General features: G+C 37.2%; 1 protein-coding gene across 16 annotated transcripts in view; it reads right to left on the bottom strand.

Annotated features, from left to right (window-relative positions):
* Positions 1-24,936, bottom strand: part of LOC135294941 (uncharacterized) — a 326,225-nt gene that overhangs the window by 35,501 nt on the left and 265,788 nt on the right. For 12 of the 16 annotated variants that reach the window (XR_010356932.1, XR_010356933.1, XR_010356925.1 and 9 more), the window contains one exon: positions 2,764-2,826. The exons of 2 other annotated variants lie outside the window; for them this stretch is intronic. Coding sequence is in view for 1 of the 14 variants with exons in the window: in XM_064410888.1 (XP_064266958.1) it covers positions 2,764-2,826 (63 nt within the window). In the remaining 13 variants the exon portion in view is untranslated. Of the gene's footprint in view, positions 1-2,763; positions 2,827-4,660; positions 5,071-24,936 lie in introns of all 16 variants that reach the window. 2 more of the 16 variants (XR_010356922.1, XR_010356923.1) reach the window with 1 other exon arrangement.

A 24,936-nucleotide genomic window follows, 5' to 3' on the forward strand; every position in this document is an offset into this window, starting at 1 on the left:
GGGTGTAACTCTAAACCATACAACCTACTACCTCAACCCGGATGCACACAGCTTCCGACGGTGACCATAAAGTCTTCTTCATTTCTTCAGCCTTTCTTTGAATTGTGACAGCAGCCACTGGCCTACATATTTCCCATGGGGGGAGGCTTTCAACTGTAGTTATTTCCCACTTTTCAGACCATAAGGAATATTCTTAGATAGATTTTTCTACTGCAGAAGTAGAACTTCTGTTCTATCTTGTTTATATATGTATAAAGATATATACGTGTGCTGTGTGCGTATATATATACATACATATTTGATAGGGATGAGGCAAACCCAGAACACCTCTGGAAAGAAATTAGTATTTGGTGTTACTTAACAATAAAAATAAAATATAAATGCCTTCTTTCTTTTTTGAATGTAATACCATGGAACAGCACATTTAATAAGGCTAGGAAATTATATATGCTACACTCCCTCGTTGGAAACCCTACAATTCCCTCACACCTCTTTCTAAATTTTAATAAGATATTAAGCCAAAGATGCTTAAAGCAACCTATAAAAGAACAAATCCCTTAATCAGGTTGAAAGGCAACGAACAAGAGAAGAATTCCAGAATCAGCACATGGTTTCGTACACTCCTTTGGGCCTGTTGTCAAACCCCACTGCAGTGGGTGCTGCGTGAAGTTTTGCCAGATCACCACACTGACACAGACCCATAGAAGCGAGCTTGTGCAGTGCGTTTCAACACAAGATCGGATCTACGGGTTTATGCCAATTGGCATCGCTGGTTAGGGTTTTCCTCTTACAGGGAGTGCAGAAGACTTTTGACAAACAAACATATGATGTGATGTGAGAATGATACTCAAGAGTGAAAACATGACCATCTATTGCAAAGAAGGCTCCTCCAAGCTTAACTGCATAAATGGTGGAGGCAACAAACAAGCCAAAGATTTGTGACTAGTTTCTATTTGAAAATTGAAGGATTTTTGTTTTAACAGTTTAACAGCAAGAGATTGTTTTGTCTTCAATGTCCATTTGTGCGTTTCCCTTACTGATGAACCCTCAGCTCCCAACTTGCATCTGACTATGGTGTGCTCGACTGGAATCAACAACTGGACATGACACAGAAGTGAACAGTACAGGTTTTCCTTTGTGTCTGAGCTCATCTCATGTACTACAACTCAAAATAAAATTCACCCCACAAAATCTGAGACGGAACAAGGCACAGTGGAGTGCTGCTCCCATACAACTGCATAGCTATTTCTTCACATTACACTTCTATTTCTTCACATTACACAACTAAAGTACTGCTTGACAATAACTTGTTGATTAGATAACAGCCACTAAACAAAACAAAGAAGTTAATTTGTATATTTTATTCACTAACCCTCCCATCAATGCAATTCCCTAGTAATAAGAATGCAAGTGGAAATGCAATCTTGCAAAACTTCAGGGTTAACACCTACAACAAATCCATCCTTCTTGCGACCGGCAAGCAACCCACTAAAATTATCCCACACTGAATCTTGGGTACCCTAAACACCATACTGAAAACAACTTATTTGGGGCAAAACCCAGTAATTCAGAAGGGTGACACACAGACACAATTATATAACTTTCATACTGTAACCAAAAACATTGATAAACACTGCATCTTTAAGCACAGTACCTGACACATCAGAATAACTTGCAACAATATGAATGCAAAGGCATTTGTAAAATACAGCCATGAGATGCAGGTATAATTTTAAAACCAGACACCATATAAAGGTGTATTTTAATTTGAGCAGGTAACTGGAATCTGTATCTGAATAAAATTTTAATGCCTTCCTTCCACTACTTCTCACATAGTCCTAATTCTGCCATTGTTATTTGGGCAAAATACTTTTCAAGAGAATAAATGTTTGTCAATAGCAAAGTTTTTTTACCAAGGCAATGTTTCATTTTCTTGCAGACTTCAACATGTATTTCTGGTTCAGTAATGACAGCTGAGCATTAGGGAATTACTGTTTCCTTCCCTTTTATTTTTTAAATTAGTGAATAAAATCTTGCATGTTCATACCCTCTTGCATTTTAAAATAACTTTAAATTATTTTCTAGAAAAATCTCTTTTAAACCTGCTTTCACTTTCTATGCAACACTTCACCATTCAGAAAGAATGATATTTTCATAACTGCATTCTGCTGATGCTGTAGAGAATATGTAGAGACAAGCCCTCAAACCAGGATAGTTATCCTAGTATCAGAAATAAGTATGCAGGCTGCATATACAACTTACTGAATGATTGTAATAAGTGTTATAAAATTGCTTTTCCAATTTTCTTTCTATTTATTTTTGTGAATAGAAGATATATTTCAGATTGAAAAAAAATTGGTCACTGTATTATAGTTACATAGTAGAAAGTAGATATACGTACTACAAATATATTAGTAATATGAGTATATTAGTAAATATATGTTCTTATATATATTATATATCTTATATATCTTCTAGGCCTAACCAAAGAATAATTATGTTCTGAATTTTCAGTTAATTCTTAAGCTTTGTGTAAACATAGAGTATAAAACTACATCTTTATGCAGTTACAGCTACACAATCTGCAACATTCCCAACAGCAAATGATGACAGCAAAAGTTTAACACACATCTCTGAAATTATATTTGTAGGTTTTCTTAAGGAAATATATTTTTATACTGCTTCAGGTTCTTCCAATAACTTTACTATATAATCAACAAAAAAAAAAAAGAAAAAAAAAGTTATTTAAGATCACTGTATTACCTTCTTTGAATTTTGGTACCATTAACTTCGTCATTTTCCTTTTTCATTTTCATTTTTCTTTCACTAAAGTAAAAAAAAAAAAAAAAAAAAAAAAAGCCAACAAAAAACAGTGAGAGCAAGATTTTGAAATATCTGTTTTATGTCAAGTGTTTTCTTAACATGAAACATACACAAAATTAGTAATTATGCTTTTAAGATATAAACCCGACAGTGCTGACGCCCCTCCTCAGGGCCATGGGAAGACATGCTGTGAACATGCACGCTTTGGAAAAGGGACTCTTTCTTTTATTATTTTCTAGCCTTTTTTTTTCAACCTACAAATACTTAATTTCTATTAGCAATTTCAGAAGAGAAGGAGCAAACTTAACAAAAGGGAGTACTTTTTATCAAGCACTGAACACAATGAGGTAATTAGGTACGGAATGTCAGAAAAATATGGGCATAAACTAAGTGGCTGAAATTAAGAAACATTTGCAAAACTTATTGGGGGGGTGGGGGGGTGGGGAGGGACTGGAGGAGTGATTTGTCTGACCAGATAGAGAAATTTGAAAAGTTACTTTAAGCTAATGCAAGCCTTGGTTTCTCAACAGGCTTAGGTAACAGTGACAAACAAAACTATTCCAACAAACTATAGCAGAGAGCAGTATCACCATAAATGTAAAAAACTCTTTCTGGTCCAAAATGGGTATATGGAGATGTATGTGTCATATATATATATATAAGGTCTCCATTCAGCAATTTCCCAGAATTCATTGCAGAACAACAAAAATATAAAGTAGCAAAACTAGCATATAATCTTAGAAATTACTCTCTACTCAGTAATGTATAAAAAGTGAAGAATATGTTAAAACAGTTCTATTTCATAAAGGAATATTTACAAAGCCCTTTATTACAGAGGCAAATATAATGAACATTTTGAAAAAAAACCCCAACAAATGTAAGAGTTTCTGATGAAAAAGACACTGTAATTTCAAAGTAATTTCTAGCTGAGAACATCTGCATTTTTAGCATAAATTAAAAAGACTAAGATAATATTAAAAAAAAATCCAAACTATATAAAACATTGATTTGTCCAAGCTTTTCAAAATCTGTTAGTCACAATGAATTTTGTTACATACTCTTCTAATTGCTGAGGAATATGTTACAACAGCCAGACAAATGCCTTAAGTAAAAGGCTCTACTAAAGCGTCATATGCTCAAAACTTACTTTAATTGTACATGCACTTATCACAAACATCCTGAATGGGTATCTTAAATACTGTTTTCAGCTATTCCTGGACAAGTGCTGCTTTTCCAAATATCTTAAAATAGTTACTGTTACTGGCTGCAAACCAGGCGTGCTTCGTGAATGTCCCAATAATGTGCCTTTTATTCCAGTGCTTATCACACTGATTTCTTTGTAACGGATTTAGATATAAACTGTAAGAAACTCATATTTGAATTAACTCAGTTACAACTTTAATATACAGGCTACAAGAGCGATCCTTTCCTGCGGCTTAACACGATTTTTTCTTTCACTTCTCCTCTTTAGAAACTGAAAGCATGAGTCACACTGTAAAAAAAGAATTTAATTTCCTTAGCAACCAGATCTAAATACCCACAACTTTCTTAGAGATAACCAAAGCTTAGACTGAGTAAATGTAACATTAAAGTCTTTGCATAACTCCAGTGCTTAGCTAAGACAAAATGTGCCTAACTACTTATTTCTACAGACCTTTGAGTTTTTGTTTACTTTCTATTTTTAGCAGCATTAGATCAAACACACCCACAAAAAGTTAGTTTTAAAAAGTGTGAAGAGAAGACTGCATTAAAATTAATATACAAGAACTCAGTTGCAGAACATGTTTAAAACGGCTTAAAAAAAGAAAAAGAGGAAAAAAAGAAACAGAAGCTATACCTGATATGAAAGGTACGTGTTCACCCAGTGCCAAATACTGCTATGTGAGCAATAGTGAAAAAACCATGCAAACAAACAAAAAATTAATTCCATCTTTCTCTTTTCTTTTTTTTTTTTTTAACTTAAAAACAATCTCCTATGCTCATTTTGTTACACTGTTTTAAGAAGCTCTAACACGTCCTGATGCCTCTGTAGTGAAACATGCCAGATTTTTTTTTTTGGAAGCAGGAGAGTCACTTTTTTTTTCTGTACTCTTGTATGTAGGACAAACTCAGATTTGTTTCTTCTTCTTTGGGCTCCTGTTCTTTCTCGGAAGAAGACCAGGATGACTGTCTTCTCTCTCTCGCTCTTCTCGGAATTCCAGGCACAAAGCACTGCGCAAAAGCTGCACCAATCCTTGCCGCAACTGCCTGCCCAGGACAAGAGGTGGGGAGAGACCAGAAAATTCACCTCGCCCCTGCGCCGGTTTTATAAATGGGGATTGCACAAATGTGCCGGAGCAAAGGGGTGAAAAGGCAGGGTGCCAGTTTGCTACACTAGGCTGCAATGATCTCATGTTCAACGCTGTCGCCCCGTTTGCCCAGTTCAAACGCCTGTTCATTACACAGAAGGAAGGAGGAAAAAAAAAAACCCAACAACAACAAAAAAAAGAAAATCCAGAAAAATAAAAAAATAATTTTTATCCTTCAGACACTCAGGAGGGCTGTTCTAAACTGCACGTCACCAATAAAAAAATAAAACGTGCAGTTCTAAAGCGCAGTTATGAAGTATAATTATTCTGGTTATATTTTCTTTCTTTCTTTTTTCTATCTGGAGATAAGAAGCAGAATTTATCAGGCGTGAAAGGGACAGCCTCCTGGTGGTGTGCCAAAAAAGCCAGAATAAAGGCAAAGTTGTGCTTCAAAGCTCAATTGCTTGCTGAGTCTGGCTAAAGTCAAGTATTAAGATCCACCATTTTCTGAGCCATGTAAGAAAAGAGGAAAAAAGTCAGAACGGGCACCGCTTTCCAAGTCTCCGTTGGCACCATCACAAAATCTCAGCCGTAAGGTCACATGATGCTCTGCCAAATGTGGAGTGCATTCCCATAAACCATTCTGCTGATACTGCGAAGGCAGCTATTGTCTAGTTTATACCCAAAGTTCAGCCCACTCTTCATTGAATTAGCTGAAAAACGCATCACCTTTGGGGGTTGGGAGCCATGGAAACGTCTACCTGGCAGGCTGCCCACTTTTTCTGCCCAACAACCAGAGATGGAATTGTGCTGCCTAATGTAATGATGACGAGGAATGTGAAGAGTCGTCCAAAGTGAATCTGATTCTTGCAAAGCCTGCTTCATTTGCACAGCAAACTCTGGCTTCTTGTCGTTAAAAAGGGGAGGGGGAAGGGTAGAAGAAAAAAGAAAAAGCGCCTTTCTCCTAAATGTAGCAATTAAAGGTCTAGTAAACATGCCTAGTCTGCAACTTTCCTTCATAACATACTGAAACAGTGCCCAAAATAAAGCACTTGGTATAACACAAGTTTTCTGATTTAAAGAAGCACTCGCTTCTCCCCAGATTAATGTGGTATCCCCTGGACATTTTTTCTCCCTAAGAAAAATAAGAAAACAAAAGGAAAAAGCCCTACACAGCAGATCTTTCATCTCTTCTTTTTTACCTGTCTTTATTACTTCCTGATTTTATCTAACAGAAATTATACATGCATGCGGCAATACCCACCACTAACTGTGGGGCTGCAATATTGCTGCAATCTCCCTCAAAGCAGTCTCCTGAGAAAATTGCTTGTGTTTCCAGCAACACAAAACTCTTCATCTGAGCCCTCTTATCTCCACCAGTGAGTAGGACAGCTGGTCTGCAAGTTTGCAAACCAGCACATTTGAAACCAGGCAGCACCCTCCCTTCTTCAAAACACATTTAAACTGGATTTTGTGAAAAGAGATGCAATCAAGCAGAATTTATAAATGATGCAAGTTACTAAATAGACTAAGTAATAGGCATTACTCTTCTGCTACAGACCTGAAATTTCGATTTTGCCCAGCTATTGTTCTAAAGTAAAATGTCACGGAAAATGTCACTTCCAAATGAAAATACCACGTAGCCTACTGAGCAAAAAACACATGCTCTCCCAGCACCTGAAAACCTCATACAGAAGAATTGACCTCAGAGTTTTGTGTAGTCAACAAATGAGTTTACTGTTTCTACACCGTGAACTTTAATAGCTACTGCAAAAAGTGATGTTAAAAATGTGGCAGTATCTCTGATCCTCCCATTAATAAAAATGGAGCTGTGAGGGGAGTCTCCCTACCTATTAGCATGTCTCCAAATGCTCCTGTAAAGTTTGCATGCTGGAGATCTTATAGCTAAAATATGGGAAGAAAAGGCAAACAAACTAGGAGACAACAGACTAGAAACTGCAGTGCAAGGACAGGAAAACCCATTCCCAGAGACACTGCAGTCTATAACTCTCCAGCTCGGCTACTTTTATGTTTTGTTTTACAGTTCTTTCCAGTTCCACTTTATTTTCCTGGAGGAAATTGAAGGTTCATTACCAAAGGAAGGAAGTGTGAGAAAGTGGGCTTTGAAGTAGAGGAAGATTGTTATGATGGTGGTGCAGCCCTCAGAGTGAGGTCCTGAGGCTGTCATTCAGCTGGGACTAGGACAGTACACATGGCAGCCTGGCAGCACAGGTCACACCCTGCCTTGCTCCTGGCACATCCTGGAGGCTGGGACCCATGTTTCTGGGCAGGCAAGTGTGACTGGAAGGGGGAGAACACTTGGAGCAGCATCTATAGATGGTGGTGGCAATGCTTGTGGGACCTAGAGGATAAGGAGAAGGCACAACCACTCCAGCCCAGCAGGGGCAAGGGGCTGGGAGGAGGTGCTGGGTACAACATCAGGGGATGGAAGTGACCCTGCTCCATCTGCTGAGCCAGCGCACGTGGGGTCAGCCCCACTCTGGTCAGCTTGTGGGAGCTGTCAGTCAGAAGAGAAACTTGCTGTGGCTCCAGAAAATCCATTCATGGCTTAGTTTGCCTCTTTTCCAGCTTTGGAGGTTTTCAAGGGCCAGCAGCTGGGGGAAAGCCCTCTGATGCAGTGACATGGTGTAAGATCTCTCAGATGGTCTTCCAGACTGCAATGCCATGCGCATGGTTTTGAATCCAGACCTCCTTTTCTTTTCCCTATGAACTAAAAATGGCTGAACAGGTGCCAGCAGGAGGTCAGTGGAAATGCTGCTTATAACTCCAGCTACTTGCTACAAGACCCATGGCTTGGACCACAGGGATCACGCTGACCTCCAAGGACCACAAACAAACTCCGTACGTCATTACCCCTCAGTCAAAACAACAGTGCAAGAGGGGATTCTTCCATAAAGGTCTTTGAGATTTAATGACATATCTTCGAGATTATTTAGAACTAAATTAATTTTTCCAGCCTCAGAAAATTCAACCAAATGTCTTTAATTAACAGTTCTGTAGAAACTGAAACTTGAGATTCAATTTCTATCACTTTAGTAGTTTTCATATTGATTTGAGCAAAAATCAAACCAAATTTTTTATTTTTTTTTTTTTAATAGGCGCCTGGGACTCCAGTTAATCCCACCTTACATTTTACCATTAACCATAAAAGTGTTTAGGCCATAATACATCTCCAACAGAACCACCCATATACCCAGGTGCATTTTGAGCCATGGTGCAAAATAAGGGTTTCACTAGAGTTGAATAGAAACCTCCAACTAAACAATAATGAATAAATATCCTGCTCAAATTTGCTTGGTGGGTATTATTCAGTGGTGATATGTGGAAAGGACAAGAGGACCGTCTGACTTGCACATCTCAGAAGAATATTTGTCAATAATTACAAATAATAGACAGTCTGAACTGGGCAAATCTAAGCAGCAGTTTTTGAGGGGTGACAGGCACAGCATCCAACAGTCTTTTTTTATTTTCCATGTGTGGAAAACCACTTCAACATGTGGCTAGCCCTCAATAATGAGTACTGGCTTCACCAATATTCAAGAAGGATTTAAAAAAGCTGTTAAAATATCACTTGCATATGTGCCTGACAACAATTAGAGATGTAGATGAACCTCAGAGTGCTTTGCCTATGAACTAATTCACGGGCAGCACAAAGGGAACCAAGAACTTGTGTCTGTGGGAGTGCCTGGCCCTGTTCATGCACAGCTGGAGGAGGCAGGGAGGCCGGGTGGAGGGAAGCTGCACAGGAACAACCTCTCCATGGGAGAGTAGGGCACTGATCCTTCCTCTGCTCAGGAGGCAGCAGGGGGAATGCAAGAAGAACGGGAAACCTGGGCTGTGCCGAGGGTTTCTGGTCACAGACAAATATAGTTGCACTGTACTCAGTTCCCACAGAACAACCATCATCCCAAAATCCTCAGGTTAAAAGGCTAACAAAGGGAAAAATCAGAGTCTTCCCTGGGCATGGTAACCCATACAAGATATGACAAATAGAAAAATTGGCAGAGAATGGGAAAGAAACAGAACAGCCATGCCAGTGTGAAGGGAGAGGTATGAAGGGAATCTCTGCTCTTTACATGGCTGTTCTTGAACATGAAAACAAAAGTAGCTAGTTTAAAACTTTAAAACTATTAGTTAAAAGTTGAAAATGCACAAAGTGAAGAGGACATGCAAGTGCTGGATATATTGCACATTTCTGGATAACTTTAACATACTATATTGCACAGCATAACACTTTAGAACTAAATGGTCTTGCTCTGCAGATCACATTCTCAAAGGCCCTAGTGTACAGAGGTGACAAAAATTATTTGTAAAATGCATGCAAATTAAAAGTTATCATCTGCTAGCTACTTTAATTTTATCCCCAAATGGCACTATGCCTTCTGGTTTTTTCTGCCTTAAGGTTAACAGCACCGAATTAAGAGATTTAAGCAAGATGCTCTGTGGTAAGAGCCAAAGATGTCATTCCTCTTAAATTTAAGTGTAATTTTCTCCTTTCTGAAATTTCCATGAACAATTTTGTTTTAAATTCCTTCTCCTCTAAACTTTTCACTGTGTTATTTGAAACTTATTTAACTTTTGGTCTTTGGCTGTGTGGCTGAGTACCAGCTCTTCACAACCTTCTTTCTGCTTTGCTACTGGATTAAGACAGTTTTTAGAAATACATAGCAATAGAAAACTGGATAATGCACATCCAATACTCTTGTTCAGGCAACTAAAGACTTGTTCATTGATTTTTTAAGATTAGCTTTTCCCTTAAGTGTGCAGATATTCATAAATAACAAAGGGTACAAATAAAACAAAATTAAATCACTACTGAGAATTCAGATGAGCCTTTTCCAGTAACTCTTGCATGGTATAAAGAAAATAATAGGGGCAAACAGGAGACACCCTTCTCTTCTTCACAGGGAAGCACAGTTGTGGTAGGACAAACAGCATGGTTGCAGGAGAGATGGTTTGGAGACAAGTTCATAGCAAGGCCCAAGCAAAAGCCAGGCTCTGTCACTACTCACCATCCCTGAGAAAAACTCAGCCTTTTACATGTGCTTTTCAGGCACAAGGAGAGATGTTCCTTTCTCCACAAGCAACAACACAGTGGTTCAGACAGGCTCAGGTAGAATGCCATCGTGTTCTATCAAACAAAACCTGATGCTAGGAAGATCTTTGCCACAGACATTTCCTTCAACACACTTGTTCCAGCTCTGATTTATTTCACTACTTCCACTCCAGAAACAGTAAGTAAGTCCACAGCAAGAGATAAAACATCCAATCCCCTCACATATACCCAGTCTTAAATGTAGAAAAACATTTGCTTTACCTTGTTTGTCTCTTCTGGGTCTAAGTGCAAATATGGCTGAGCATTATCATCACAATTCAGCATATGAAAAAATCTGAACTATCTATTTTTTTCCACTAAAAGCTTTCAGCATATCACTCCTCAAAATTCCTGGGTAGCATGGCAGTTAAATGTTTTTACCAGTTTAGAGGCAAAGGAGCCAAACATTAACTTATTTTCAGAAACAGCATTACTGTACTGAGCACAGAATACCTGACACTGCTCAGTGATAAGTACACTGCACTGAATCATAAATACTACCCTGAATTAGATAATTTCTAAATAACACCCACACAGTTTACACCAAATTGACCACTACCTTTGAAAACTGAAATCTGAAGATAACTTAGTATAGTTCCTGATCATTAGAGTAGTAAGACAGTGCACACAGAAAATCAGCTAGCAAAGAGGGTAAACAACAAATACCTCCTTGTATTGATATACATGCCTTTTACTTGTGATAAACAAGACACTGCCTGTCTTTTCCAAACATCTCTCCAAAACAAGGACAAGTATAGCCATAATGGAAACCAGAAACTTTTATGGATTCCTTTTATGGATTTAGCAGCATGCCTAGTGCCTAAACTTGTCCCAGTACTACTCCCATCCCAATGATCCCCTTCAAAAATGGCAGCAATGCTGCTCTGAGCTCATGCACGTGTACAAAGAACACCATCACAACAACAATCCTCTCCCAAGCTTCAGAAGGAAAAATTCTCAGGGGCCTGGGATTGCACAGATAGAACTCAGCAGAAAGCCCAGATGACTTCTTGCTCCCTACTGCCAGGTTATGTAGCAAGGGTCTCCCAAGGCCACTTATTTTTCTTAGAACTCATTCGTGACCTGAATACAGACTGGTAATACAAAAGAGGTCAGAGGGGCCTTCTTTGTACCACTGATTTATCTGTCACTGATAAAGACGCCTTTTTTTTTTTTTTACTTCATATTTTTCCTATATGAACATGTATGAATCCAGGCTGCTCATACTTTAAAATCTTATAAAAATGTTATCTAAGAGGATAGTTTTGCTTAGCTGCCTTGAACCAAAAGTAGAACACAAGCTGTGTGTCACCTATCCCCTGACTGCTATAAATGACACAGTCTTACACCTCAGTATGGCAGAGCTCATTGGCAAAAAAAGAAAATTCGAATTTTTGAAACATAATTATTTCAAGAAGGAAATTACATGCATCTCTAGATCCTTATATTACTACAGCTCTGGACAGTACTTTCCAAAACATCATAATGTTTTCCAGGTAGATGTATATGTACATATGTCCAAAAACATCCCACACATATTCTTACTTTAAAATATATGGGACCTGTGCATGCACTTTGCTGGGTTACATTCCCAGCAGGTTAAGTTCTATTAGCCTGAAAAAACTGGTCAGGTCATAACTCTTAGTTGAAAAGAAAGAACATGTGCATTATAGTCCAACGCAAGGTGTGTTTTTGATTCAGCAGACCAAAGTATCAAGTAGTTTTGAAGTAAAAATGGTTAGAACAGTTTTAAATATAGCATTATTCAATTTTCCCACTGTGAATTCTTGATTCTGCAAAATGTTCTCACCCCAAACAGCACAATCCCTCAAATCTAGATCTTAAAGTACTTTTATATTGAAGAAATTAACACTTTGTACATTTAAATGTTTTAATTGTTCATTCTAGATTTTGACTTCTTCAGTGTTTTTAGTACAAATGGCTACATTTGCAGTTATTTTTTAGTTTGAACTGACTTAATTTTGTAAGGAAAACCTACACTTCAAAATCAACATCCCCAGCTAACCTGAACAAGAGATAGAGGCAGAGGAGATCAAAGGCACCGAGCCTTCTTGTAAGATTGAGCAGGCTCTGAGTGATCAAAGGCAGGGAAGAGATGACTCTGGATCTTAACTCCTACTTCCACTATACATGTATAATTTACAGGTTATTGACTTATAGAGGGGGAACTATTTATACACTAAATATAATTTACAGGCTGAAAAGTTATTTGAAATACAAAAATTAACTTTGATTGTTGAAAATATATAGGCAGTATCTTTTAAAATCCCATTTTCCAATAGGAATTTTTTTTAATATAAGCAGCTTTTTTTCAATAAACTCTCTTTCTGACAAAATCAAACATATAAAAGGGCACACTGTGGCTGGTGGGTGTCATCACAGAGAAGATATTGTGCTGTTTGGAAGTGATTCACAGGAATAATGGAAAACGCATGTTCTGAGTAAATTTATACTCATTAATAATAACTTTAGGGAGAATTTAGTGCACTATAACTCAAAATCACAGAATCAGAGAAAGGTTTGTGTTGGAAAGGACCTTGAAGATCATCTCATTCCAAATCCCTGTTATGGCCACCTTCCACTAGTCCAGGTTGCTCAGAGCCCCATCCAGCCTGGCCTTGAATACTCCCAGGGATGGGGCATCCACAGCTTCTCTGGGCAACCTGTGCCAGGGCCTCACCACCCTCAGAGGGAAGAATTTCTTCCTAATATCTAATCTGAACCTACTTTCTGTAAATGTGAAGCCATTCCCCCTTGTCCTGTCTCTCCAGACACTTGTAAATAGCTTTTCTCCATCTTTCTTGAATGTTTCCTTCAAGTGCTGGAAGGCCACAACTAAGTCACCCCAGAGCCCTCGCTTTTCCAGGCTGAGCAAGCCCAGTTCTCTCAGCATTTCCTAATAGGAGAGTCCTTTATCTCTTTATGAAATTACAGTTCCACACTATCTCTGTGAAATTCACATTGTGCAGTCATATCAGGGCATTTCTTTAGCTTTTGCCTCACACATTTTAGTAATATTCCCGTGTACAAGCAGACTTCCTTCCACAAGAGTTTTCATATCTTCCCATACAGGATCCTCAAATCAGCACTGGGATCAGCTATCATGCAATCAGTTGAGCATCTTAGCTACGAGATCCTTGGCTACTTAGTTATCCATCTCTACAGAATAAAGTTCTGTACTCAACAAAACATTTCTAATTATTTTTTCTTAAAAACAAGAAATTGATCTCAGGTATTGATTTGGCCAATCAGGTAAAAAGATTTACTCAGAAAATCCTGAATAACTACATAAAAATAAATACCAAACATTATGTGCACATTAGTGAAAGAATTCAAATTAAGTAATGATACATTAATTCATCTAACTTGTGATTCCACAGCTCAGTGATTTTTATGATATTACATATTTCATATTCCCCAGATACATTCACACACTGTGAATTTCATATTAATATCTAAATTTTCTTCTTGGCGGAGAGACAGGAGCTTCATCACAGCCAAGATTACCACAGCATAGCTGAAAACACATCTGACTTTAAGAGATTGTTCTAGCTCACACTTGACAGCAAAGCTACAGCTTGGACAAAGGGTGACATATAAATAAGCACAGAATGATTATTGAAGAACCTGAAATATGCTGAACCATTAACCAAAACCAGGCACTACAGAAGGTTAGTCATTGGTTTGAAATTTTCAGTTCTGGATGAATGACCAGCACAAAGGAGATTTCAGAAAACCAACAAGCGTCATGTACCTAAATGATGGTTTTTTTCTTGCCTAGTAATAAGTAGAAAACCTTTATTTCTTGTTTCAAACTGTAACAAGAGTCCTCAGTTGCCTTTCAACTTCTGTCTGGAATTCTGAACCATTAGCTTACATAGAATACATAAACTGAAGAACATTAAAGGGTTTTTATGTTAAACTTGCACAGTACCTAGGTCTTTGGGATCAAAGTCAAGAATTTGCATTTTTTCATTACAACAAAAACATGTAAAGTAAAATTTGGACAAGAGGAATCCAGTATGAATATAACACTTTTTGATCACTACGAAGGATATCCTGGCTTAAAAACTGGGAGGCAGGGTTTGTTCCAGTGGCTCAGAGATAGGTATCTACAGAAAAATCTGCAGCTTGGGTGGAGGGAACTGTCTGGTTTGCTTTCCAGAAAGACTTGGTTGCTGAAGGGAGTCAGTTTACAGCAGTCACAGGACAGTCATAAGGAGGTATATTCAAGGGGTTGGGAGCTGCTGGGTACCTAGAGGAGTACTTCTGGACTTACTGACATGCCACCATCTTTTTTATACTTTTGTGATTGTAGCAGGAAATTAAAGTTGACTAATCATTAAATCTATAAATGCATTGCTTTCAATTTGTTAACAGACGGTTCATTCATTCACCACAACTCCAGTGGACTACATTTGATTGTGCTTCTGCTTCCTGAAAAAGTATTTTTCTAAAACACTATGGTAACCAATGCTTACTGAGCATAAAACCAAGCAACCAGATTGTTGGAATGTGTTTCTGGATAGCTTTTATCTAGCAGGAAAGAAGCAGTTTGCAACAGGTAGGCAACAGTCCCCTCAGTTAAAATGCTGCTAAGTTCTGCAAGCAGAATCTAGTTCTGTCCTCAGGGGATTGATAACAGTCATGGGAGGGTGAATTCAGAGAAACATAGAAAGCTCATCTCATTCCAGCTCTCCTGCCATGAGCAGGGATGTTTCCCACTAGACCAGGTTGCTCAGAGCCCCATCCAACCTAGCCTTGAATACTTCCAGGGATGGGGTGGCCACAGCTTCTCTAGACAATGTGTTCCAGTGCCTTGCCAATCTCACAGTAAAGAATTTTTTTCCTACTTAAAGAGAAATAAACTTTCACAAGGAATGCCAGTATTAATTTGAATGCTATATACCTGATTGAATGTAATGCTGTGCACAGAGCATGCAGAAACCTTGTCTTTACACAGTATGATGAACTTTTTATTTCCATGCTCTGGGAGAGGAGCTGGGCTGTATAATGTCTCTGGGCCTTAATCATGCAAACTCTTAAACCTGTATTAATCAGTACAATTAACCTTCTCACTGAAATTGTAAGAACCATCCAATGTGAGCAAGTCTGCAGAGCGTTGTTGGGTATGGGAGCCTTAAAATCAAAGCCACCTACAATAGATATTAGGTTTTATTATGTAAATGAAGAATTAGGGCAGTAAATTTTCTTTAAAATACTTTATCAAGGTCTTTAGAGATGACCTAAACAGCAACATATAACATTAAGATGAACTAAAACATTTGTCAATATGTCACTGTCTATATCAGATCATTACCTTATGCTGGTATCTACTGGCAGCTTGTACAAGTTTCAAATAACTAGCCAAGTGGCTTCTCCTATATATGTAGAGGCTCTCCTAATAAATTGCCTCCTTATCTACATAGCAAAATTTGGTTTTGACACGAGCTGTGTCTACTTGAATTTTCTCCTCCATTTCTAGCTGTCTTCAAAAGTACCAGCAATCCTTCCTATTCAGGACATAGCTGTATATCTGGATGTCTAATGAAGAGCCTGAGATACACCACCAATCTAAATAAATAAGCCTAAGGACTGCTTTGCCCTCAAAGGATCCGGCAACACACTACAAATACCTAATAATGAGAAAGAAAACGGATATAGTATTTGTATGCATTTTCAGTCACAATGTACCTAATAATGAGAAAGAAAACAGATATAGTATTTGTATGCATTTTCAGTCACAATGTAAATCCTAATCTTGAAATGTTTATAAACCAAGCATATCACAAGAAATAGCATTTTCATCAAAAAAGGCTTCCTACCACAGCGCTGTTTTATTGTAACCTCTTTTTCTGATTTTCACTCTGAAAACCATTTTTTTTTCCTTTGGGAGAAAAAATACACATTGCAACGTTGTATATAACAAAGTATTTCCTTTCCTTATTTTGGCAACTCCTCCCAAAAAGTCAGTACCTTTTGACTGAATGTGGTGTGACCAAGCCCCCATTTACTTTGAGTACTGGGGAGTTACTTGTCAGCAGTGACTTCTCTTGTACAGGTGTCTGGTCCCTGCTGAGCTCCTCTGCAGATACTGCAGTGTGTGTGTGTGTGTGCATCCAGACAGGTGTGTGGTCAAAGAACCCCTGTGAAAATATTGCTTGTCAATTAAATGCATGTTTTGCTCTCTTGAGTAATGTATGACAGAATAAATACTCCACATCTCTCATACCCCACCTCTCTGTCATGAGGCCTTCTTTGGAATTAGGTTCTGGAGCAGAAGACACGAGAGACTATGATGGATTTGTGGGTGCTGTAAAAAATTAAAGCTCTTTACAGATAAGTAATACATTTTTTTCTTATTTTGGCATTGGGCATTGCACCCCTGCAGTACTGTAATAAACTGCAACTAAGAAAACTCACTTCTGGAGAGGAGGAGTGATTGATAACCTGCTGCAGTTGAGAAAGCAGATGCTACTATTGCTATTATAATGTGCAATGTAAATCATAAAGTCTGCAAAAACTTTCATGCAGAAACCAGTCCAGCTTCAGGTAAGGTCAAACTGTGAGTTCCTAGAGGTACTATGTGGTGCTTAAAAACTGTGATGCAACTGCCTGTTTATAACATGCCCAGATGTGAATGCCTTTTCCACCTAGTCTGAGTTAAACTACTCTTATCTGATCACTTAAATATCTCAGGTCACTCAAATCAGCAAATAATTATAACTAGGAAAATATGTAGCTTTGCTTTTTCAGGATTTGTAAAAACAGGAATATCCTTAAACTGATTTAGGTAAAAATTCGGGACAGTTTTTATATGATACCTGGGCCTGAATCCCAGCCATGTATTATTTTACGATTTAAACTTACAGCAGGGTGAAAACTGGTATTTCAGGTCCTGCACCCTTTCTAGTTAAAGAAAATTTGCAAAATGAAACATCCATTTGATATTTGACATAACTTTGAACTCTTCAATGGCCATGTGAAAGACAGTTGCAACATTTACAAAATGACCTGTGACACAAAATAAAAACTATGCAAGGACATTCTCTTCTCAGCATGCTTCAGGCTCATTTTGCAAATAAGAGATTTGTAAGCAATTAGACATTAAATAAACTGACCAACTAATTTCAAAGTTTGATACAGATGAAGAATTATCCATTTAATTAGTTGGGCATGTCTTTAACACATATTGTGCATGGGTATTTTTAATATATAAATTTAGAAATTCTTCAGAAATTTTCTTCATTGAAACAATTACTACAACCCAAAATTTTCTTGGACCTTCCTGCAGAAACTGACATAAAAATGCATCAGGATTGCAGAGATTTTTAAAATATAATAAAACTCCGTTTATATTTGATAGAAAAAGTCCTTTCAAATGTTTAATATGTTTCTAATCCATAGTTTTCTAGCTGGTGTTTATTTACAGAGGCCTCTCAGCCACATTGCATATATATTTGCAGCTTCTTTTTTTTCCTGGGTAGTGAACACAGTTTTATTTTTGTGGGGTTTTTTTGGGGGTAGATTGATATATTTTTGTTTGGTTGGTTTGGTTATGGGGTTTTTTTCAATGTTTTTGTTTGGTTTTTTTTTTCTTTTTTTATTTTATTATTTATTTTTATTTTTTAGTTTAATTGAATTTTCTTAATCTCTCTATAAATCTATCTTTGAATTTATTCTGCTTGCTGTTTGTCTGGGTACCTCTGCAGCATCACTCAGTGAGAACACAAGGTCACAGGTTTTCCAGGCACAACAATCCTTTTTGGGGACAGGAGCATTTACCAAAGGAAAGAAGCTCCAAAACCTCATCTGCCCAGGGAACAATCTCATAGAAGAGATAAAAGGATACTATATTCTGGAAATTTTATTCCTTTCCAATTAAAATATTGAGTTAATTAAAATCCAAGCATTGACAATTCTGGCATTTTCTGTAGGTTATAATGCCTTCAAACAATCTGTCAGACATTTCTGAACGACACTTGAAACAGACACCAACCTTCATGGATCAAACATCAACCTCTTGATAGCCTAAACTTCCAAAAGTCTTTACCGTGTTAGCCAGCACATGACAATATGTTTTCTTTCACCCAATTAGATATTGTTTTCATTCCTGCTCTTTCCTCCTCTCGTTTAGTGTTTACACATGCAGAATATTTTCAGCTTTTCCTACTCCATCTTCCCCCAGGCCTACAGGTCTCATCCTGCAAAGGCAGAGTGCTGAGGTACAAATCCATAGTGTAATGCACCACCAGAAAATAATCAGATATTGTGATGATAAGAGCAGTATAATAACCTGTGTGGAATAAAGTAAATCACTCGTCCTTCTGATCTTCGCTCCCAATTTGGATTTTTGTGCTTTGAAGGAACTTATTTCCTGGAAATACATCTGTAATGTGGTATCTAAATGACAGCATCATTAACAGGAATTATTTTCCTCTGTATAATCCAGCCTATTATATTGATAAAAACTTCTGGGAATATTCAATTGTCATTCAAACACTTAACCACATAAATACCTACTCTTTCTTCTAATATGAGGTGTGATCTATCTGCTTGTTACTGCTAAAAAAGTTGTGTACAGGGAAAAAATATTGCTCCATAATACATGTGGTCTGTATTTCATAATTCCTCATTGTTAAAAAGTTTTATTTGGATTAGAGAGGTCCATTTTCTCTTCTTACTTCTGTTTACCTTTTCTTGTTGAAGTATAATCTAATCTAACTGTTTTCTTCCTCTTTTTTGCTCTTCTCTCTTCAGAGTGACAAATGTACTTAATGATGTAGATTTCTATCATATTTTAACTTTGCCCAATACCAATCCCTCAAGACTTCTATTTTTAACTGGAGTACAAAAACAAGAAATCTCAGTATATGCATAATAAATTTTTTTTGCATTTCTTTGAATTAAGATAATAGATTATAAAGTTTAAACTGAGTAATAATATTTTATCTGTATCATACATGTAGATATCTATCTTTTTTTACATAATTACAATAGTATTAAATGCATATTTTGTAGGTGTTTGCACAGAATAATTTTATTTGGTTTTATTTAGAATTTGTGTGCTATTTCCAGTGTACTTAATTTTTTTTTTTTGAGGAATGAACAGGTTTGTGACCACTACATTTTTAACAAATTTTGATAGAGAAATATTAGAAGATGCAATGCTCCACATAATATATTTTGTTCGGTTCAGAGATAAAATTCATTCACTTTAAGTATGTAAAAGGATATTTATCCTGCTTAAACTGAAAATCCTAATATATCTAACTATGATGTTGCTGGTGATATTTTCATAGTATTGTCATTACACCTACATGCTTATAGGCAAGTCTGCTGCTTAATTTAAGTCTCTAAGCAAGGCTTCTCCACTGCCAGTTTATTTCTTAATTCAAAGCAATGTGGTGTTTTTAAACTACAATTATTTTTATAGAATTAGTCTAAAAGGATACACATGAACTGAAGCCTAGAATATACATGTGAACAGAATGTGAACAATATTCTGCAGTACTTCATAATAAAAATAGGTTAACAAATGGGGGGCAAGAAATCCCAGCAGTTCAGGGCACAGGTACACTGCTATTAATGGGCAGCACTGATCAGAAAAATAAAACACTGATTTTCAGATGCTACCAAGATTCTACAAATGCTGTGATTGCTTGCAAACTTTGGCAATTTGTTTGCTTGCTTAGTTGTTGTGTGTAATTCTGGCATTCAAATCCAGGTGTTAAGAGCTGTTCACAAACTAAGATGAACAGGAACTACGTTTGGGTGAGACTGGCTGGGGTGGGGAGTAGGAAGGCATGGCCTAAGCCTGAGCACCCAGAATTGCTGCTTCTTTTCCAAAGCGAGTGACACCATCATATGCATAAATGCAAGTCTGAAGTGGGAGTACAAGCAGGATTCAGAATAAGCCATTAAGCCTGTTTTTTTCTCCCCCATATGCTGCTTAGGGGCAAAACATAGTAGTGTTATATGCTAGGAACAGAAAAAGCAATTCAGAATCTGCTCCATAAGAAGAAAAAGTTATTAAAAATATGTCTTTTTGGTACTTCTTGAAATGTGTAATCTGTTTTTAAAGTGCTGAGCACAATATAAATGCAGATTGTGATAGATTCTACTAACCAAAAAGCCTAGTCACAGCGTTATGACAGCTCTATGACATTTAAACATCATAGCATGTGAAAACATGGAAGAGATGGCAGGTGGGAGGAAGTACTTGATATTCAAGAGAAAATATTAATGGATGTGTCTAAAATGTAACTACTTTTTAACATGTCATGCTTAGGAATATTTGCATAATATTATCCTTTAAATTGCAGTGTGTACATATTAATTTCACAGTGTCACTCCCAATAAGTCTGGCATCTGTACATTCAATGGGCCCAGTCTAGCACACTTGCATGTCTTCTTTATCACAGACATTTGGAGTCTCAATTTAACAAGTGACTCAAAAGCAAGACAACCCAGACAGGCATAAAGATTTTGGGAAAAAACTGAAATCCCCCAAACACATTATGTTCTAGGAAACCATGTCTTGCAATTCGAAGGGTTGCTCCCAGCTACCTTCTGCCCCTTCCTCAAATATATTGTTTCTTAAATTACACTTCTTCCTCTGGATAATGCCTGCTATCTAAGTACTCAAAGTCCAAAGTCTGTTTCAACCTGCAGAAGAGGTGAAAAAGAAAGGAGAACAGAACAGTTTAGAAACAGAAAGCTTTAAAAAAACCCAAACAAAAAACCTCAGTGATGAAGAACATTAAAGCAAAGCAAAATGCTCCATATATGCCCTCAGTGCTTGGTGTTATAAAGTTCCTAGCGCATTTTTACCTCTTCCATTCTGCAGTCGCCACTTTTCCCTACAAAGTACATCATTAGATGCATGTGAAATGTGTCAGTATTTTTTTTCTCCAGTTTTAAAAATATTATGCTTTTTATTTGCAGAATGAGTCAGGCTGGAAGGGACCACAGTGGGTCACTGGGCCCCAGCCCCTGCTCAAGCAGGGTCATCCCAGAGCACATGGCACAGGGTTGTGTCCAGACAGTTAAATGCTCAATAGAAATAGACAAAAAACACCCCAGAGCTATAAGTATCTGATCTCATTATCAATTTGAACACAGTCTTCTCTTCTATATGGTGGAATTTTGGACTTTAGTTTGATACCCATTTGCAGTGGGAAGCAGGAATTGTACCACAGATCCTGTAAGCCCAGGCTGAAAAATCCATGAGGTTTTTCTTGTACTATGTGCCACACCATTAAAGGCAAAACCACCCTGCAATATTTAAGGTTTCTACTCTGTTAACTCTTAAAAGCATGAAGAGAACATTGCAGCCACTGAGACTCAAGGAGACTAAGACACACATATGAGTCTGAATTTGAACACCACCATTTTCTAGCAGGTCCCTGCCACCTTTGGTATTCAGAATGACACATGGGAAGCACATTTAGACTTGTAAATCTGCCATTCACTTGTTCTCATATGTTTCCCTTTGTAACATAAGCAACTTCCTCAGAACTTAATTTCTTCACATTCTATTTAAAAATGAGATACGCCTGCTAAAAAAGCATTTTGTTTTGTTTTGAAACAATTGTAAGCTAATAGGATGCAGAATCATTAGGATATATTAACATCTTAAAAGAAAATTGGCAGAAAAAACCTCTATAATCTCACTTATTTAATTTATTATAGCCATTGGTCTTTACAACAGGGCAGTTGTAAAACGGTTGGAAAATATTTTTACTCATTTTTATCAAGCCACCCTTCCTCATCTTTCTAGAATTTTCTTCTTTATTTAATTAATTTCACTCAAGGAGATCAGAAAACAAAGTTGTCAATACTGTGTAAAAACTATCCCCAGAGAGGTTTAGAAAAATGACTGGTGAGAAATCACAAGAAAATTGTAGAACAGCTGTTCATCTTTGCTATATATTATGAAAATTAACCAAAAAAACATCAGACATAAAAGATGCAATAATAAAAATAGCATCTGAAGATACCAGTTTAAACTATAAAATAATAATGCAAGTATATTTAGATGAAATTTCCCTTAAATGTTCCAGGAAAAACTACTTAAAACTAAGCCTTTGGACATATGACAGTTTTTAAGATGCTGTAAAAATGAAGCAAGTTAGTATCTCATCCAGCTATTCATTTTGAGAAAATGCCAAAGCCACAAGAGTTATATCTCTACTGTTCCAAGATGAGGCTTATAGCTTTCAGCACCTGTAGCTTCTGACATTCTACTGCCTGGAGATATTTGAGGAAAAAAATCACATACACTACCCTATTTTTACATGTCTGACTAATTTCTAAAATTAGATTCAAAGCTCTACAGAATGAAATCAATGAAATGTTTCTGCTGAAACCTTAACACTTCAAGTAACCAATAATTTATGTTTCATTTGCTACTTGCTTGTGAAAATAAGAAAATATAGAATAAAAAAAATCATAAAAAGCAATTGCCTTAACTTGCTTTACAATTGTTTAAAAGGTGTGAAATTATTTTTTTCAGACTTCCTTCTCTCTGTAGTAATGATTGTAACAATATTGCATAGAGGATGATATTAAAAAAAAAGAAAGAAAATACTTATTTTTGAGTCTTGGCTATTCTTTCTTTTAGAAACACTGAAATCTGAAGTTAGAATGAGCCTTTGAAAACATCCTGTCTAACTACTGAGGCTACAAAGTTAAAGAGAGCATGAAAGGAAGAGTTCTTTCATACTCACACCCAACTGATTAAGCATTAATGAAATTATCAAACTTTGCAAGACTGATGGCAGGAGGAAAAGAGTTGCCAAGTTTGCTGAGAGCCTGACCCTGCAAGAGGCCCCCTGTGCTCATACACAGATCTATCAAAATCTGCCTTTTCTGAAAAAAGGGCTTGCTCTGTCTGGAGGGAGCTCCAAGAGCAGAGCCCATATATGTGTACGCTGATGTTGTATGGAACTTTGCATAAGGAATATTAAAAACATTTAAATTGGTTAGTTAACTTAAGGCTCTATGGCTAGGCTTTCCCAGGTCTGTAGACATAGCACAAAAAGTGACACCATGTATTCCACACCAATCAGAAGCTATCATTCCAAGGCTTGTATTTAATTTCATATGATCCCAAAATAATTTTATTTTCCTTTGAGAAAGGAAAGTGGCAGAGCTGCTTGAAGGGAGACAGCGGCTTGGATCCTGACTTCTCAAGTGTACACAGTGGGGTGGGACAACAGCTCTGATCCAGGAATAAAGGCTGGATTTCCCTTCCCTAACAAGCTCCATCTCAAGGAGTGAAGCACACACTGCCTTTATTTTTCAGGGGTGGCTCCTCTCCCTGCCAGGGTGAGATCTGCACAGGAGGAGCTGGGTCCCCCTGAAGTGGTGTTTTAACTGTGTGGGTGCAGGATCTGACTCAGCAGACATCAAACGTGTGACCAAGGAGAGGGGGAATTTCTGGTGATAACCTCCTGCTAGGAGGAGGGAGGTTATGTGTTCTAACACCTGAAGAAAGTCACTCAGGGGCAGAAAAAACTTGGAGAGATTTGCCATACAAGTCATCCCCAGGATTTAGTATAGCTGACCAGCAGATACTGCTACATAAGAAATGAAAATGCAAGTGAATTTAGGACTAGTTAAACAAAAATGCTGCAAGCAAAAATATATATGTAAAGTTAATATCAGTTCTGAGGTTTTCCATTGCTGATATAAACTGAAGAGAAATATCCTCTTAGCAAACCGAAATGCCACAACAGCAAAACCCTCAAGAGACTTTTTCATAATCACTAGTACTAAAGTTCATATTCTTGCATACCCAAGCTGAAAAAGGAAGAGCCCTTCTAACAAATTTAAGCCTCTCTCAAAAAATGCACCTATTCATATATTCTTGTCACCAATTAAAACAAAAGGCCTAGAAGAGCAATAATTTACTGCTGGGCATTATGAAAAATTTCTCCGTGTTATTTTCAATAGTCAAAATGTTTAGCACATGGATGAAATTGCTTCCTTTTTTAAAAGTAAAAATACTGCATTTTAATGGACTTTTTGCACTCAGTCAGAGATTTGTGGAATTTTGAGTACAAATGTGTGCAAAGCCTTAGAAGCCTTAGACTTTGTGAAGAAACAACTGTTTTTTCCTATGGTTGTTAACTTTTCAGGGGCAAACTGAAATTACTTTATCTGTACTGATTCTGTATTAAACTGATCCCTGTACACAGAAACAAACACACAGTTTTATGCCATACAAGACTTCAGAATAACAGCAATACAGAAACCACCACGTGAGATGAGACCTAGTGTTTCCAGAACTGTTTCTGAGAGAGCCAGGACCAGGTATTTACAAGGAGGGTTAAGTAAAGCACAATTAATAGATAACCACTGGTTTATTTAATTTCAGAGTGTATGCCTTTTGGTTTATAGCTGGTGAATAGATCTCCTTATGCACCTGACCCCTGAGTGGAGAGTAATTAGGTGAACCCTGTGGTTTTGTTCAAATGTAACACTGGCAACCAGATTCCGTTTGTGAAAACTGGGAATCCAATTTTCACTCACAACGGCTGTTCCTTAGAGTTTGTTCTGTATCTTCCAGTAATTTGATGTGCTACAATAGTCCTAACTTGCTAAAATCTCTAAGTATTTCAAAAAGGCATTGTTGGAGTACAGAAAACTTCTGAAAGAATTGCCATGCCATTTACCAGAGCT

This window comes from Passer domesticus, chromosome 2 (genome assembly GCF_036417665.1).
Source record: "Passer domesticus isolate bPasDom1 chromosome 2, bPasDom1.hap1, whole genome shotgun sequence".
Classification (NCBI taxonomy): Eukaryota; Metazoa; Chordata; class Aves; order Passeriformes; family Passeridae; genus Passer; species Passer domesticus.